Below are 16,907 nucleotides of genomic sequence, written 5' to 3'. Positions count from 1 at the left end.
CAGGTGTGGCAGGGAGCTAACGCGGTGAAGACAGCGCGGAAGATGCTGGGGGAGACGAAGCCGGACGACTCGAACCCCGGCACCATACGGGGAGACTTTGCCGTGCAAGTGGGGCGGTGAGGGAGACACGGGGAGAGAGAGAGACACGGGGAGAGAGGGAGAGAGAGAGGGAGACACGGGGAGAGAGGGACGGGGAGAGAGAGAGGGAGACACGGGGAGAGAGACACGGGGAGAGAGAGAGAGACACGGGGAGAGGGAGAGAGACACGGAGAGAGAGAGACACGGGGAGAGAGGGAGACACGGGGAGAGAGGGAGACAGGGGGAGAGAGAGGGAGACAGGGGGAGAGAGAGAGACACGGGGAGAGAGAGAGAGACACGGGGAGAGAGAGAGAGACACGGGGAGAGAGAGAGAGAGACACGGGGAGAGAGGGAGACACGGGGAGAGAGAGAGACACGGGGAGAGAGAGAGACACGGGGAGAGAGAGAGAGACACGGGGAGAGAGAGAGACACGGGGAGAGAGGGAGACACGGGGAGAGAGAGAGACACGGGGAGAGAGAGAGAGACACGGGGAGAGAGAGAGAGACACGGGGAGAGAGAGAGAGACACGGGGAGAGAGGGACGGGGAGAGAGAGAGGGAGACACGGGGAGAGAGGGAGACACGGGGAGAGAGGGACGGGGAGAGAGAGAGAGACGCGGGGAGAGAAGGAGACACGGGGAGAGAGGGACGGGGAGAGAGGGACGGGGAGAGAGAGAGACACGGGGAGAGAGAGAGACACACGGGGAGAGAGAGAGACACGGGGAGAGAGAGAGAGAGACACGGGGAGAGAGAGAGAGACACACGGGGAGAGAGAGAGACACGGGGAGAGAGAGAGAGAGACACGGGGAGAGAGAGAGACACGGGGAGAGAGAGGGAGACACGGAGAGAGAGGGAGACACGGGGAGAGAGAGGGAGACACGGGGAGAGAGAGGGAGACACGGGGAGAGAGAGGGAGACACGGGGAGAGAGAGAGAGACACGGGGAGAGAGAGACACGGGGAGAGAGAGAGAGACACGGGGAGAGAGAGAGAGACACGGGGAGAGAGAGAGAGACACGGGGAGAGAGAGAGAGACACGGGGAGAGAGAGAGACACGGGGAGAGAGAGAGACACGGGGAGAGAGAGAGACACGGGGAGAGAGGGAGACACGGGGAGAGAGGGAGACACGGGGAGAGAGGGAGACACGGGGAGAGAGGGAGACACGGGGAGAGAGGGAGACACGGGGAGAGAGAGAGAGGGAGACACGGGGAGAGAGAGAGAGGGAGACACGGGGAGAGAGAGAGAGGGAGACACGGGGAGAGAGAGAGAGGGAGACACGGGGAGAGAGAGAGAGGGAGACACGGGGAGAAGAGAGAGGGAGACACGGGGAGAGAGAGAGAGGGAGACACGGGGAGAGAGAGAGAGGGAGACACGGGGAGAGAGAGAGAGGGAGACACGGGGAGAGAGAGAGAGGGAGACACGGGGAGAGAGAGAGAGAGACACGGGGAGAGAGAGAGAGGGAGACACGGGGAGAGAGAGAGAGGGAGACACGGGGAGAGAGAGAGAGGGAGACACGGGGAGAGAGAGAGAGGGAGACACGGGGAGAGAGAGAGAGGGAGACACGGGGAGAGAGAGAGAGGGAGACACGGGGAGAGAGAGAGAGGGAGACACGGGGAGAGAGAGAGAGGGAGACACGGGGAGAGAGAGAGAGGGAGACACGGGGAGAGAGGGAGACACGGGGAGAGAGGGAGACACGGGGAGAGAGAGAGAGGGAGACACGGGGAGAGAGAGAGAGGGAGACACGGGGAGAGAGAGAGAGGGAGACACGGGGAGAGAGAGAGAGGGAGACACGGGGAGAGAGAGAGAGGGAGACACGGGGAGAGAGAGAGAGGGAGACACGGGGAGAGAGAGAGAGGGAGACACGGGGAGAGAGAGAGAGGGAGACACGGGGAGGGAGAGAGACACGGGGAGAGGGGTAGACACGGGGAGAGGGGTAGACACGGGGAGAGGGGTAGACACGGGGAGAGGGGTAGACACGGGGAGAGGGGTAGACACGGGGAGAGGGGGAGAGGGGGAGACACGGGAAGAGAGGGAGAGAGAGACACGGGGAGAGGGGTAGAGGGAGACACGGGGAGAGGGGTAGAGGGAGACACGGGGAGAGGGGTAGAGGGAGACACGGGGAGAGCGAGAGACACGGGGAGAGCGAGAGACACGGGGAGAGAGAGAGAGAGACATGGGGAGAGAGGGAGAGACAGACACGGGGAGAGAGAGAGAGACACGGGGAGAGAGAGAGAGACACGGGGAAGAGAGAGAGACACGGGGAGAGAGAGAGACACACGGGGAGAGAGAGGGAGAGACACGGGGAGAGAGGGAGAGACACGGGGAGAGAGGGAGACACGGGGAGAGAGGGAGACACGGGGAGAGAGAGAGAGACACGGGGAGAGAGAGAGACACGGGGAGAGAGAGGGAGACACGGGGAGAGAGAGAGAGAGACACGGGGAGAGAGAGAGAGACACGGGGAGAGAGAGAGAGAGACACGGGGAGAGAGGGACGGGGAGAGAGGGAGAGGGACGGGGAGAGAGGGAGAGACACGGGGAGAGAGAGAGAGACACGGGGAGAGAGAGAGAGACACGGGGAGAGAGAGAGAGACACGGGGAGAGAGGGACGGGGAGAGAGGGAGAGACACGGGGAGAGAGAGAGAGACACGGGGAGAGAGAGAGAGAGACGGGGAGAGAGAGAGACACGGAGAGAGAGAGAGACACGGGGAGAGAGAGAGAGACGCGGAGAGAGAGAGAGACGGGGAGAGAGAGAGAGACACGGGGAGAGAGAGAGAGACACGGGGAGAGAGAGAGACACGGGGAGAGAGAGAGACACGGGGAGAGAGAGAGACACGGGGAGAGAGAGAGACACGGGGAGAGAGAGAGACACGGGGAGAGAGAGAGACACGGGGAGAGAGAGAGACACGGGGAGAGAGAGAAACACGGGGAGAGAGAGAGACACGGGGAGAGAGAGAGACACGGGGAGAGAGAGAGACACGGGGAGAGAGAGAGACACGGGGAGAGAGAGAGACACGGGGAGAGAGAGAGACACGGGGAGAGAGAGAGACACGGGGAGAGAGAGAGACACGGGGAGAGAGAGAGACACGGGGAGAGAGAGAGAGAGGGAGACACGGGGAGAGAGAGAGACACGGGGAGAGAGAGAGAGACACGGGGAGAGAGAGAGGGAGACACGGGGAGAGAGAGAGGGAGACACGGGGAGAGAGAGAGGGAGACACGGGGAGAGAGAGAGGGAGACACGGGGAGAGAGAGAGGGAGACACGGGGAGAGAGAGAGGGAGACACGGGGAGAGAGAGAGGGAGACACGGGGAGAGAGAGAGGGAGACACGGGGAGAGAGAGAGGGAGACACGGGGAGAGAGAGAGGGAGACACGGGGAGAGAGAGAGGGAGACACGGGGAGAGAGAGAGGGAGACACGGGGAGAGAGAGAGGGAGACACGGGGAGAGAGAGAGGGAGACACGGGGAGAGAGAGAGGGAGACACGGGGAGAGAGAGAGGGAGACACGGGGAGAGAGAGAGGGAGACACGGGGAGAGAGAGAGGGAGACACGGGGAGAGAGAGAGGGAGACACGGGGAGAGAGAGAGGGAGACACGGGGAGAGAGAGAGGGAGACACGGGGAGAGAGAGAGGGAGACACGGGGAGAGAGAGAGGGAGACACGGGGAGAGAGAGAGGGAGACACGGGGAGAGAGAGAGGGAGACACGGGGAGAGAGAGAGGGAGACACGGGGAGAGAGAGAGGGAGACACGGGGAGAGAGAGAGGGAGACACGGGGAGAGAGAGAGAGGGAGACACGGGGAGAGAGAGAGAGGGAGACACGGGGAGAGAGAGAGAGGGAGACACGGGGAGAGAGAGAGAGGGAGACACGGGGAGAGAGAGAGAGGGAGACACGGGGAGAGAGAGAGAGGGAGACACGGGGAGAGAGAGAGAGGGAGACACGGGGAGAGAGAGAGAGGGAGACACGGGGAGAGAGAGAGAGGGAGACACGGGGAGAGAGAGAGAGGGAGACACGGGGAGAGAGAGAGAGGGAGACACGGGGAGAGAGAGAGAGGGAGACACGGGGAGAGAGAGAGAGGGAGACACGGGGAGAGAGAGAGAGGGAGACACGGGGAGAGAGAGAGAGGGAGACACGGGGAGAGAGAGAGAGGGAGACACGGGGAGAGAGAGAGAGGGAGACACGGGGAGAGAGAGAGAGGGAGACACGGGGAGAGAGAGAGAGGGAGACACGGGGAGAGAGAGAGAGGGAGACACGGGGAGAGAGAGAGAGGGAGACACGGGGAGAGAGAGAGAGGGAGACACGGGGAGAGAGAGAGAGGGAGACACGGGGAGAGAGAGAGAGGGAGACACGGGGAGAGAGAGAGAGGGAGACACGGGGAGAGAGAGAGAGGGAGACACGGGGAGAGAGAGAGAGGGAGACACGGGGAGAGAGAGAGAGGGAGACACGGGGAGAGAGAGAGAGGGAGACACGGGGAGAGAGAGAGAGGGAGACACGGGGAGAGAGAGAGAGGGAGACACGGGGAGAGAGAGAGAGGGAGACACGGGGAGAGAGAGAGAGGGAGACACGGGGAGAGAGAGAGAGGGAGACACGGGGAGAGAGAGAGAGGGAGACACGGGGAGAGAGAGAGAGGGAGACACGGGGAGAGAGAGAGAGGGAGACACGGGGAGAGAGAGAGAGGGAGACACGGGGAGAGAGAGAGAGGGAGACACGGGGAGAGAGAGAGAGGGAGACACGGGGAGAGAGAGAGAGGGAGACACGGGGAGAGAGAGAGACACGGGGAGGGAGAGAGACACGGGGAGAGGGGTAGACACGGGGAGAGGGGTAGACACGGGGAGAGGGGTAGACACGGGGAGAGGGGTAGACACGGGGAGAGGGGGAGAGGGGGAGACACGGGAAGAGAGGGAGAGAGAGACACGGGGAGAGGGGTAGAGGGAGACACGGGGAGAGGGGTAGAGGGAGACACGGGGAGAGCGAGAGACATGGGGAGAGCGAGAGACACGGGGAGAGAGAGAGAGAGACATGGGGAGAGAGGGAGAGACAGACACGGGGAGAGAGAGAGAGACACGGGGAGAGAGAGAGAGACACGGGGAGAGAGAGAGACACACGGGGAGAGAGAGAGACACACGGGGAGAGAGAGAGACACGGGGAGAGAGAGAGACACGGGGAGAGAGAGGGAGACACGGGGAGAGAGAGAGAGAGACACGGGGAGAGAGAGGGAGAGACACGGGGAGAGAGAGAGAGACACGGGGAGAGAGAGAGAGAGACACGGGGAGAGAGGGACGGGGAGAGAGGGAGAGGGACGGGGAGAGAGGGAGAGACACGGGGAGAGAGAGAGAGACACGGGGAGAGAGAGAGAGACACGGGGAGAGAGGGACGGGGAGAGAGGGAGAGACACGGGGAGAGAGAGAGAGACACGGGGAGAGAGAGAGAGAGACGGGGAGAGAGAGAGACACGGAGAGAGAGAGAGACACGGGGAGAGAGAGAGAGACGGGGAGAGAGAGAGAGACGGGGAGAGAGAGAGAGACACGGGGAGAGAGAGAGACACGGGGAGAGAGAGAGACACGGGGAGAGAGAGAGACACGGGGAGAGAGAGAGACACGGGGAGAGAGAGAGACACGGGGAGAGAGAGAGACACGGGGAGAGAGAGAGACACGGGGAGAGAGAGAGACACGGGGAGAGAGAGAGACACGGGGAGAGAGAGAGACACGGGGAGAGAGAGAGACGCGGGGAGAGAGAGAGACGCGGGGAGAGAGGGAGACGCGGGGAGAGAGAGGGAGACGCGGGGAGAGAGGGAGAGAGACGCGGGGAGAGAGAGAGGGAGACACGGGGAGAGAGAGAGGGAGACACGGGGAGAGAGAGAGGGAGACACGGGGAGAGAGAGAGGGAGACACGGGGAGAGAGAGAGGGAGACACGGGGAGAGAGAGAGGGAGACACGGGGAGAGAGAGAGGGAGACACGGGGAGAGAGAGAGGGAGACACGGGGAGAGAGAGAGGGAGACACGGGGAGAGAGAGAGGGAGACACGGGGAGAGAGAGAGGGAGACACGGGGAGAGAGAGAGGGAGACACGGGGAGAGAGAGAGGGAGACACGGGGAGAGAGAGAGGGAGACACGGGGAGAGAGAGAGGGAGACAGGGGGAGAGAGAGAGGGAGACACGGGGAGAGAGAGAGGGAGACACGGGGAGAGAGAGAGGGAGACACGGGGAGAGAGAGAGGGAGACACGGGGAGAGAGAGAGGGAGACACGGGGAGAGAGAGAGGGAGACACGGGGAGAGAGAGAGGGAGACACGGGGAGAGAGAGAGGGAGACACGGGGAGAGAGAGAGGGAGACACGGGGAGAGAGAGAGGGAGACACGGGGAGAGAGAGAGGGAGACACGGGGAGAGAGAGAGGGAGACACGGGGAGAGAGAGAGGGAGACACGGGGAGAGAGAGAGGGAGACACGGGGAGAGAGAGAGGGAGACACGGGGAGAGAGAGAGGGAGACACGGGGAGAGAGAGAGGGAGACACGGGGAGAGAGAGAGGGAGACACGGGGAGAGAGAGAGGGAGACACGGGGAGAGAGAGAGGGAGACACGGGGAGAGAGAGAGGGAGACACGGGGAGAGAGAGAGGGAGACACGGGGAGAGAGAGAGGGAGACACGGGGAGAGAGAGAGGGAGACACGGGGAGAGAGAGAGGGAGACACGGGGAGAGAGAGAGGGAGACACGGGGAGAGAGAGAGGGAGACACGGGGAGAGAGAGAGGGAGACACGGGGAGAGAGAGAGGGAGACACGGGGAGAGAGAGAGGGAGACACGGGGAGAGAGAGAGGGAGACACGGGGAGAGAGAGAGGGAGACACGGGGAGAGAGAGAGGGAGACACGGGGAGAGAGAGAGGGAGACACGGGGAGAGAGAGAGGGAGACACGGGGAGAGAGAGAGGGAGACACGGGGAGAGAGAGAGGGAGACACGGGGAGAGAGAGAGGGAGACACGGGGAGAGAGAGAGGGAGACACGGGGAGAGAGAGAGGGAGACACGGGGAGAGAGAGAGGGAGACACGGGGAGAGAGAGAGGGAGACACGGGGAGAGAGAGAGGGAGACACGGGGAGAGAGAGAGGGAGACACGGGGAGAGAGAGAGGGAGACACGGGGAGAGAGAGAGGGAGACACGGGGAGAGAGAGAGGGAGACACGGGGAGAGAGAGAGGGAGACACGGGGAGAGAGAGAGGGAGACACGGGGAGAGAGAGAGGGAGACACGGGGAGAGAGAGAGGGAGACACGGGGAGAGAGAGAGGGAGACACGGGGAGAGAGAGAGGGAGACACGGGGAGAGAGAGAGGGAGACACGGGGAGAGAGAGAGGGAGACACGGGGAGAGAGAGAGGGAGACACGGGGAGAGAGAGAGGGAGACACGGGGAGAGAGAGAGGGAGACACGGGGAGAGAGAGAGGGAGGGGACACGGGGAGGAGAGAGAGGGAGACACGGGAGAGAGAGAGGAGACACGGGGAGAGGGAGACACGGGGAGAGGAGACACGGGGAGAGGGAGACACGGGGAGAGGGAGACACGGGGAGAGGGAGACACGGGGAGAGGGAGACACGGGGAGAGGGAGACACGGGGAGAGGGAGACACGGGGAGAGGGAGACACGGGGAGAGGGAGACACGGGGAGAGGGAGACACGGGGAGAGGGAGACACGGGGAGAGGGAGACACGGGGAGAGGGAGACACGGGGAGAGGGAGACACGGGGAGAGGGAGACACGGGGAGAGGGAGACACGGGGAGAGGGAGACACGGGGAGAGGGAGACACGGGGAGAGGGAGACACGGGGAGAGGGAGACACGGGGAGAGGGAGACACGGGGAGAGGGAGACACGGGGAGAGGGAGACACGGGGAGAGGGAGACACGGGGAGAGGGAGACACGGGGAGAGGGAGACACGGGGAGAGGGAGACACGGGGAGAGGGAGACACGGGGAGAGGGAGACACGGGGAGAGGGAGACACGGGGAGAGGGAGACACGGGGAGAGGGAGACACGGGGAGAGGGAGACACGGGGAGAGGGAGACACGGGGAGAGGGAGACACGGGGAGAGGGAGACACGGGGAGAGGGAGACACGGGGAGAGGGAGACACGGGGAGAGGGAGACACGGGGAGAGGGAGACACGGGGAGAGGGAGACACGGGGAGAGGGAGACACGGGGAGAGGGAGACACGGGGAGAGGGAGACACGGGGAGAGGGAGACACGGGGAGAGGGAGACACGGGGAGAGGGAGACACGGGGAGAGGGAGACACGGGGAGAGGGAGACACGGGGAGAGGGAGACACGGGGAGAGGGAGACACGGGGAGAGGGAGACACGGGGAGAGGGAGACACGGGGAGAGGGAGACACGGGGAGAGGGAGACACGGGGAGAGGGAGACACGGGGAGAGGGAGACACGGGGAGAGGGAGACACGGGGAGAGGGAGACACGGGGAGAGGGAGACACGGGGAGAGGGAGACACGGGGAGAGGGAGACACGGGGAGAGGGAGACACGGGGAGAGGGAGACACGGGGAGAGGGAGACACGGGGAGAGGGAGACACGGGGAGAGGGAGACACGGGGAGAGGGAGACACGGGGAGAGGGAGACACGGGGAGAGGGAGACACGGGGAGAGGGAGACACGGGGAGAGGGAGACACGGGGAGAGGGAGACACGGGGAGAGGGAGACACGGGGAGAGGGAGACACGGGGAGAGGGAGACACGGGGAGAGGGAGACACGGGGAGAGGGAGACACGGGGAGAGGGAGACACGGGGAGAGGGAGACACGGGGAGAGGGAGACACGGGGAGAGGGAGACACGGGGAGAGGGAGACACGGGGAGAGGGAGACACGGGGAGAGGGAGACACGGGGAGAGGGAGACACGGGGAGAGGGAGACACGGGGAGAGGGAGACACGGGGAGAGGGAGACACGGGGAGAGGGAGACACGGGGAGAGGGAGACACGGGGAGAGGGAGACACGGGGAGAGGGAGACACGGGGAGAGGGAGACACGGGGAGAGGGAGACACGGGGAGAGGGAGACACGGGGAGAGGGAGACACGGGGAGAGGGAGACACGGGGAGAGGGAGACACGGGGAGAGGGAGACACGGGGAGAGGGAGACACGGGGAGAGGGAGACACGGGGAGAGGGAGACACGGGGAGAGGGAGACACGGGGAGAGGGAGACACGGGGAGAGGGAGACACGGGGAGAGGGAGACACGGGGAGAGGGAGACACGGGGAGAGGGAGACACGGGGAGAGGGAGACACGGGGAGAGGGAGACACGGGGAGAGGGAGACACGGGGAGAGGGAGACACGGGGAGAGGGAGACACGGGGAGAGGGAGACACGGGGAGAGGGAGACACGGGGAGAGGGAGACACGGGGAGAGGGAGACACGGGGAGAGGGAGACACGGGGAGAGGGAGACACGGGGAGAGGGAGACACGGGGAGAGGGAGACACGGGGAGAGGGAGACACGGGGAGAGGGAGACACGGGGAGAGGGAGACACGGGGAGAGGGAGACACGGGGAGAGGGAGACACGGGGAGAGGGAGACACGGGGAGAGGGAGACACGGGGAGAGGGAGACACGGGGAGAGGGAGACACGGGGAGAGGGAGACACGGGGAGAGGGAGACACGGGGAGAGGGAGACACGGGGAGAGGGAGACACGGGGAGAGGGAGACACGGGGAGAGGGAGACACGGGGAGAGGGAGACACGGGGAGAGGGAGACACGGGGAGAGGGAGACACGGGGAGAGGGAGACACGGGGAGAGGGAGACACGGGGAGAGGGAGACACGGGGAGAGGGAGACACGGGGAGAGGGAGACACGGGGAGAGGGAGACACGGGGAGAGGGAGACACGGGGAGAGGGAGACACGGGGAGAGGGAGACACGGGGAGAGGGAGACACGGGGAGAGGGAGACACGGGGAGAGGGAGACACGGGGAGAGGGAGACACGGGGAGAGGGAGACACGGGGAGAGGGAGACACGGGGAGAGGGAGACACGGGGAGAGGGAGACACGGGGAGAGGGAGACACGGGGAGAGGGAGACACGGGGAGAGGGAGACACGGGGAGAGGGAGACACGGGGAGAGGGAGACACGGGGAGAGGGAGACACGGGGAGAGGGAGACACGGGGAGAGGGAGACACGGGGAGAGGGAGACACGGGGAGAGGGAGACACGGGGAGAGGGAGACACGGGGAGAGGGAGACACGGGGAGAGGGAGACACGGGGAGAGGGAGACACGGGGAGAGGGAGACACGGGGAGAGGGAGACACGGGGAGAGGGAGACACGGGGAGAGGGAGACACGGGGAGAGGGAGACACGGGGAGAGGGAGACACGGGGAGAGGGAGACACGGGGAGAGGGAGACACGGGGAGAGGGAGACACGGGGAGAGGGAGACACGGGGAGAGGGAGACACGGGGAGAGGGAGACACGGGGAGAGGGAGACACGGGGAGAGGGAGACACGGGGAGAGGGAGACACGGGGAGAGGGAGACACGGGGAGAGGGAGACACGGGGAGAGGGAGACACGGGGAGAGGGAGACACGGGGAGAGGGAGACACGGGGAGAGGGAGACACGGGGAGAGGGAGACACGGGGAGAGGGAGACACGGGGAGAGGGAGACACGGGGAGAGGGAGACACGGGGAGAGGGAGACACGGGGAGAGGGAGACACGGGGAGAGGGAGACACGGGGAGAGGGAGACACGGGGAGAGGGAGACACGGGGAGAGGGAGACACGGGGAGAGGGAGACACGGGGAGAGGGAGACACGGGGAGAGGGAGACACGGGGAGAGGGAGACACGGGGAGAGGGAGACACGGGGAGAGGGAGACACGGGGAGAGGGAGACACGGGGAGAGGGAGACACGGGGAGAGGGAGACACGGGGAGAGGGAGACACGGGGAGAGGGAGACACGGGGAGAGGGAGACACGGGGAGAGGGAGACACGGGGAGAGGGAGACACGGGGAGAGGGAGACACGGGGAGAGGGAGACACGGGGAGAGGGAGACACGGGGAGAGGGAGACACGGGGAGAGGGAGACACGGGGAGAGGGAGACACGGGGAGAGGGAGACACGGGGAGAGGGAGACACGGGGAGAGGGAGACACGGGGAGAGGGAGACACGGGGAGAGGGAGACACGGGGAGAGGGAGACACGGGGAGAGGGAGACACGGGGAGAGGGAGACACGGGGAGAGGGAGACACGGGGAGAGGGAGACACGGGGAGAGGGAGACACGGGGAGAGGGAGACACGGGGAGAGGGAGACACGGGGAGAGGGAGACACGGGGAGAGGGAGACACGGGGAGAGGGAGACACGGGGAGAGGGAGACACGGGGAGAGGGAGACACGGGGAGAGGGAGACACGGGGAGAGGGAGACACGGGGAGAGGGAGACACGGGGAGAGGGAGACACGGGGAGAGGGAGACACGGGGAGAGGGAGACACGGGGAGAGGGAGACACGGGGAGAGGGAGCGGTAAAACAACCCCCTACCTCCTCGCGGTGCCGGACGGGCAACTCTGTCGTGGACAGTGCTGTGGGGGGAGGGGGCCAATTCCGATTGGCCCCCCTCTCCCCTCATGGCGTCTGTGACCACCACAGCGGCTGAATGTGGGCTCTGGACGAATGTGAGGCGCTGGTAACCCCTCCACCTTCAATAACCTACCACTAAACTAGGACCGAAAAATTGTCGATTTGGTAATAGCTGCTCAGTCAGAGGAAGAGTTGGAGACGCTGCTGCTGCTGAGACTGGAGCGTGCCACTAAGAGGTGGGGCCTTACCATCAGCCCCACCAAAACTAAGCACCTGCCTGGGTATTTTGTACCATCGGACACTCCACCCCCACAACTCCCAATCGGTGATGGGGCAGTTTTGGAGAGAGTGGAGAGTTTCCCATACCTGGGCAGTGTGCTCATGATCGGCTCCAGTTTAACAGCAGAGGTCTCACTCCGAATCAGTCGAGCGGCAATATCTTTTCATCGTTTGTGTAACGCTGTGTGGAAGCTACCTGGTCTGTCGCTCCGCACTAAGCTTCAGGTCTTCTCGGCCACGGTCATTCCCTCCCTTCTCTACGCTTGTGAAACGTGGACCCCTCCTAATGGAACATCTTCGCCGGTTAGAAACATTTAGGCTGGCCTGCCTACGATCCATCCTGGGTTTAACCAGGCTGGATTGTGTGAGGAGCTCACAAATCCTCAACAGAGCTGGGCAAGGTCCCATCGGTGAGCTCCTCCGGCGGGCAAGGCTGCGATGGCTGGGTCATGTAGCCCGCATGCCCAGCCAACGCATGCCGAAACAGCTTTTGTTCAGCCGGATCGAGGGGGCTAAGCGGGCACGGCACGGGCTAGAGAAGAGATGGAGTGATGTGGTACAGGAGGACGTGGAGCTGAGTGGACTTGCCGATGACCGGTACCAGCAGTGTCAAGATCGGCCTCTGTGGAGGAGGCTCGTGAAGGATGCTACTGGGCAGTTGGAGGCAGTCGCCCTCCAACAACAACGGAGGGCGGAGGAGCGACGCTCACAACAGCGAGCGGAGCGCCGGGTGGCTAAAGCACAGCAGGTTGGCACAGTAGGGGGCACAGGTGGTGCATCAGCCAGTCATCTCAGTCAGTCGACCCGTGGCACCTGGGTCTGCCCCGTGACCTCCTGCCAGCGGGCGTTCGACACTTCACGTGGCAGCCTCAGGGTGCACCTAGCCTGGCACAAGCGTCGTGGTGATGTCACCGCCACTTAGTGGCGAATGGCGGTTGTTGTTGTTGTGTTGTTGTGTGTCTGTGTGTATGTCTGTGTGTGAGATTCATCTCCTCTCCCCCCCCACTCTCTCCCCCCCACTACTCTCCCCCCCACCACCACTACTCCCCCCCACCACTCTCCCCCCCCCCCACCACCACTCTCCCCCCCACCACCACAGGAACATCATCCATGGCAGCGATTCTGTGGCGAGCGCTGAGAAGGAGATTTCTCTTTGGTTCACTGCCGAAGAGGTCACCTCGTGGAAGAGCTGCTCACACGACTGGGTCTACGAATAGTCGCGCCCACTACCACCCACTACCACCCACTACCACCCACTACCACCCACTACCACCCACTACCACCCACTACCACCCACTAGCACCCACTACCACCCACCACCACCCACTAGTACCCACCGCTACTACCACCCACTACCACCCACTACTAGTACCCACCGCTACTACCACCCACTACCACCCACCACTACTACCACCCACTACCACCCACTACCACCCACTACCACCCACTACCACCCACTACCACCCACTACCACCCACCACCCACCACCACCCACTACCACCGACCACTACTAGTACCCACCGCCCACTACCACCCACTACCACCCACCGCTACTACCACCCACCACTACTAGTACCCACCGCCCACTACCACCCACCGCCCACTACCACCCACCACCCACTACCACCCACCGCCCACTACCACCCACCGCTACTACCACCCACCGCCCACTACCACCCACCACTACTACCACCCACTGCTAACACCCACCACCACGACTAACACCCACCCACCAACACCCACCCACCACTACCCGCTACTCGTGGCACTCGGTACTCACGACTACTACACACACGCTGACACACAGACTGACACGCACGCTGACACACACACACACACTGACACACACACACTGACACACACACACACACACTGACACACACACACTGACACACACACACTCACACACACACACTGACACTGACACACACACACTGACACACACACACACACACTGACACACACACACTGACACACACACACTGACACACACACACTGACACACTCACTGACTGTGTCCGTGCTACAGGCGTCTGTCGTGTTCACCGCCCTCTCTCCCAAGTGAATAAAGTCTCTGACTCCGCCTCTGTTTATGAGTCTCATTAATATTCATGAATACACCACGCCCATCTCATTAATATTCATGAATACACCACGCCCATCTCATTAATATTCATGAATACACCACGCCCATCTCATCAATATTCACGAGCCACCGCCCATCTCATTAATATGCACGAGCCACCACGCCCATCTAATTAATATTCATGAATACACCACGCCCATCTCATTAATATTCACGAGCCGCCACGCCCATCTCGTTAATATTCACGAGCCACCACGCCCATCTCATTCATATTCACGAGCCACCACGCCAATCTCATTCATATTCACGAGCCACCACGCCCATCTCATTAATATTCACGCGCTACCACGCCCATCTCATTAATATTCACAAGCCACCACGCCCATCTCATTCAGCGAACAGCACTTGCCCCTCAAGCCCTGCTAGAGGCTACCTGGGGGAGCTTTGTGTGTGGTGTGTGTAGTACATAGACACTGCTGCTGCTACTCGCTAGCTAACAGCACTTGCCCCTACAGCCTTGCTAGAGGCTACCTGGGGGTAGCTTTGTCTGTGTGCGTGGTGTGTGTAGTACATAGACACTGCTGCTGCTACTCGCTAGCTAACAGCACTTGCCCCTACAGCCTTGCTAGAGGCTACCTGGGGGTAGCTTTGTCTGTGTGCGTGGTGTGTGTAGTACATAGACACTGCTGCTGCTACTCGCTATTACTAACAGCACTTGCCCCTACAGCCCTGCTAGAGGCTACCTGGGGGTAGCTTTGTCTGTGTGCGTGGTGTGTGTAGTACATATGTAGCGGGTTCACGGCAGCACTGTTTATTTAACGTAACAACGGGGGTCACACTGGAAGGGGTAACGGCCCCTTCACCCTGGGACACCCCCTAGGCTATCTATCCTAACCCCACTGTGCTCCCAATTCCTCCAGCTACAGGCGCTAAGAGGGAGGCCATCTCACCTGGCCCCGGTCATGGCACAGATCACGGGCACACCCCACCATCACCGGCTTGCCCTGCCAATGTCCCTCGCAACGACAGCGGACAGGGAAGTCCCAGGGTCTATCCTAGCCGGCCTTCCTTCCTTCCTCCCTCACCGGTTCTTCGTCCTTTGGCCCCAACGCACTGCCCCGAGCTCCCTGGCTCTCCCCGCCTTTTATACCCCACACACACACCGCTGAGGGGCGGGGCTATAGCGCGGACGTTGTTGTAGCCACCAAGGGGCGTGGCTTTGTGTTTCCTTACCACAACAACCCATCCACCCACCCACCCACCCTCCCTCCTCCTTAACGGCTTAGTGCAAAATCTGTGAATGTAACCCCCGAAAATGATGCAGGAGATGGCGCTGTCTGATTACTCACGCGCAGAGCACGGACGCTGGGCGCCAGATCGCAAGCAGGTCCCTGCAGGGTGGGGGCTGGTAGGAACGTTGGAATTTTGCGCGATTTTACGAAATTGTCACGTAAAATTTGTGCAAAATCGAGAGCGTCTTCCCACCCTTTTTGCCCTCAACAGCACGAGATTTCACTTCGTTAAAGTATTGAAAGGGGACGGACGGACGAACGGACGGACGGACGTACGGACACATTAATCTATTGCAGGCTGGTACACTCAGTTCACAATTTGGTTCCTACCAGTATAAAGGATGTCGGTGACAAGAGAGTGACTCTCAATGACGTCACTCACGTGGTTAAACAAAGGATGTCGGTGACGAGAGAGTGACTCTCGATGACGTCACTCACGTGGTTAAACAAAGGATGGCGGTGACAAGAGAGTGACTCTCAATGACGTCACTCACGTGGTTAAACAAAGGATTCCGGTGACAAAGAGAGTGACTCTCAATGACGTCACTCACGTGGTTAAAACAAAGGATGACAGTCACACGAGATTTCACTTCGTTAAAGTATTGAAAGGGGACGGACGGACGAACGGACGGACGGACGGACGGACACATTAATCTATTGCAGGCTGGTACACTCAGTTCACAACTTGGTTCCTACCAGTATAAAGGATGTCGGTGACAAGAGAGTGACTCTCAATGTCGTCACTCACGTGGTTAAACAAAGGATGTCGGTGACAAGAGAGTGACTCTCAATGACGTCACTCACGTGGTTAAACAAAGGATGACAGTCACACGAGATTTCACTTCGTTAAAGTATTGAAAGGGGACGGACGGACGAACGGACGGACGGACGGACACATTAATCTATTGCAGGCTGGTACACTCAGTTCACAATCTTCGTGCCTACCAGTATAAAGGATGTCGGTGACAAGAGAGTGACTCTCAATGACGTCACTCACGTGGTTAAAACAAAGGATGACAGTCACACGAGATTTCACTTCGTTAAAGTATTGAAAGGGGACGGACGGACGGACACATTAATCTATTGCAGGCTGGTACACTCAGTTCACAACTACCAGTATGAGGTGCGGGTCTCCACCTCGTGGTGCAACAGGGTAACCCCCACGGCTTCTCCTGGCAACTCTGTGGCAACTCGTCCCCCCCTTGGCAGACTCTCGTTTGGCACTTCCGATAGGGAAGGGGGGCGAGCTCACCCCGAAAGGCTTTGAAGACACTCGGCTGGGAGGCCGTCAATCCCTGGTGCCTTTCCAGCAGCAGTTTTATTTGTTTCAGTTGTTTCAGTTTCAGTTTATTTTGGTTATAGCCCTGTGAGCCGTCCGGCTCTTGAATCGGGTGCAACCACAACAACAAGCAAAAAAAAACAAAAACACGAACTAGACAAACATCTTGAAGTGACTGCTGTATGTGTGTGTGTGTTGACTGTGCAAAACAGAAAATCCAGGAAAAAAAAAAACCCAGCAAAAATATTCCTGAAAAAAGCACCACCTCGTACACCACCAACGCTGTGTGTAAAAAATCCCAGTGGGATGCAAAGTCAAACAACAACAACAACAACCACAAGGCAACTAAGATTAAGGTCGTCAGTCTAACTCCGTACTACAATAAACAAAA

General features: G+C 61.5%; 1 protein-coding gene across 3 annotated transcripts in view; it reads left to right on the top strand.

Annotated features, from left to right (window-relative positions):
• The window catches only part of LOC116938091 (nucleoside diphosphate kinase-like), a 31,786-nt gene extending 17,844 nt beyond the window's left edge, over positions 1 to 13,942 (top strand). For all 3 annotated transcript variants that reach the window (XM_076055671.1, XM_032945278.2, XM_076055670.1), the window contains 2 exons: positions 4 to 116; positions 12,959 to 13,942. In XM_076055671.1, the coding sequence (XP_075911786.1) occupies positions 4 to 116; positions 12,959 to 13,076 (231 nt within the window). In that variant the 3' untranslated portion in view covers positions 13,077 to 13,942. The remainder of the gene's footprint in view (positions 1 to 3; positions 117 to 12,958) is intronic.
• Positions 13,943 to 16,907: the final 2,965 nt, after the last annotated feature.

This window comes from Petromyzon marinus, chromosome 72 (assembly GCF_048934315.1).
Source record: "Petromyzon marinus isolate PM22_M1 ecotype Great Lakes invasive population chromosome 72, UKy_Petmar_22M1.pri1.0, whole genome shotgun sequence".
NCBI classification, from domain to species: Eukaryota; Metazoa; Chordata; class Hyperoartia; order Petromyzontiformes; family Petromyzontidae; genus Petromyzon; species Petromyzon marinus.
The sequence above is the reverse complement of the archived record's forward strand: the minus strand, read 5'-3'. Positions and strand labels throughout refer to the sequence as shown.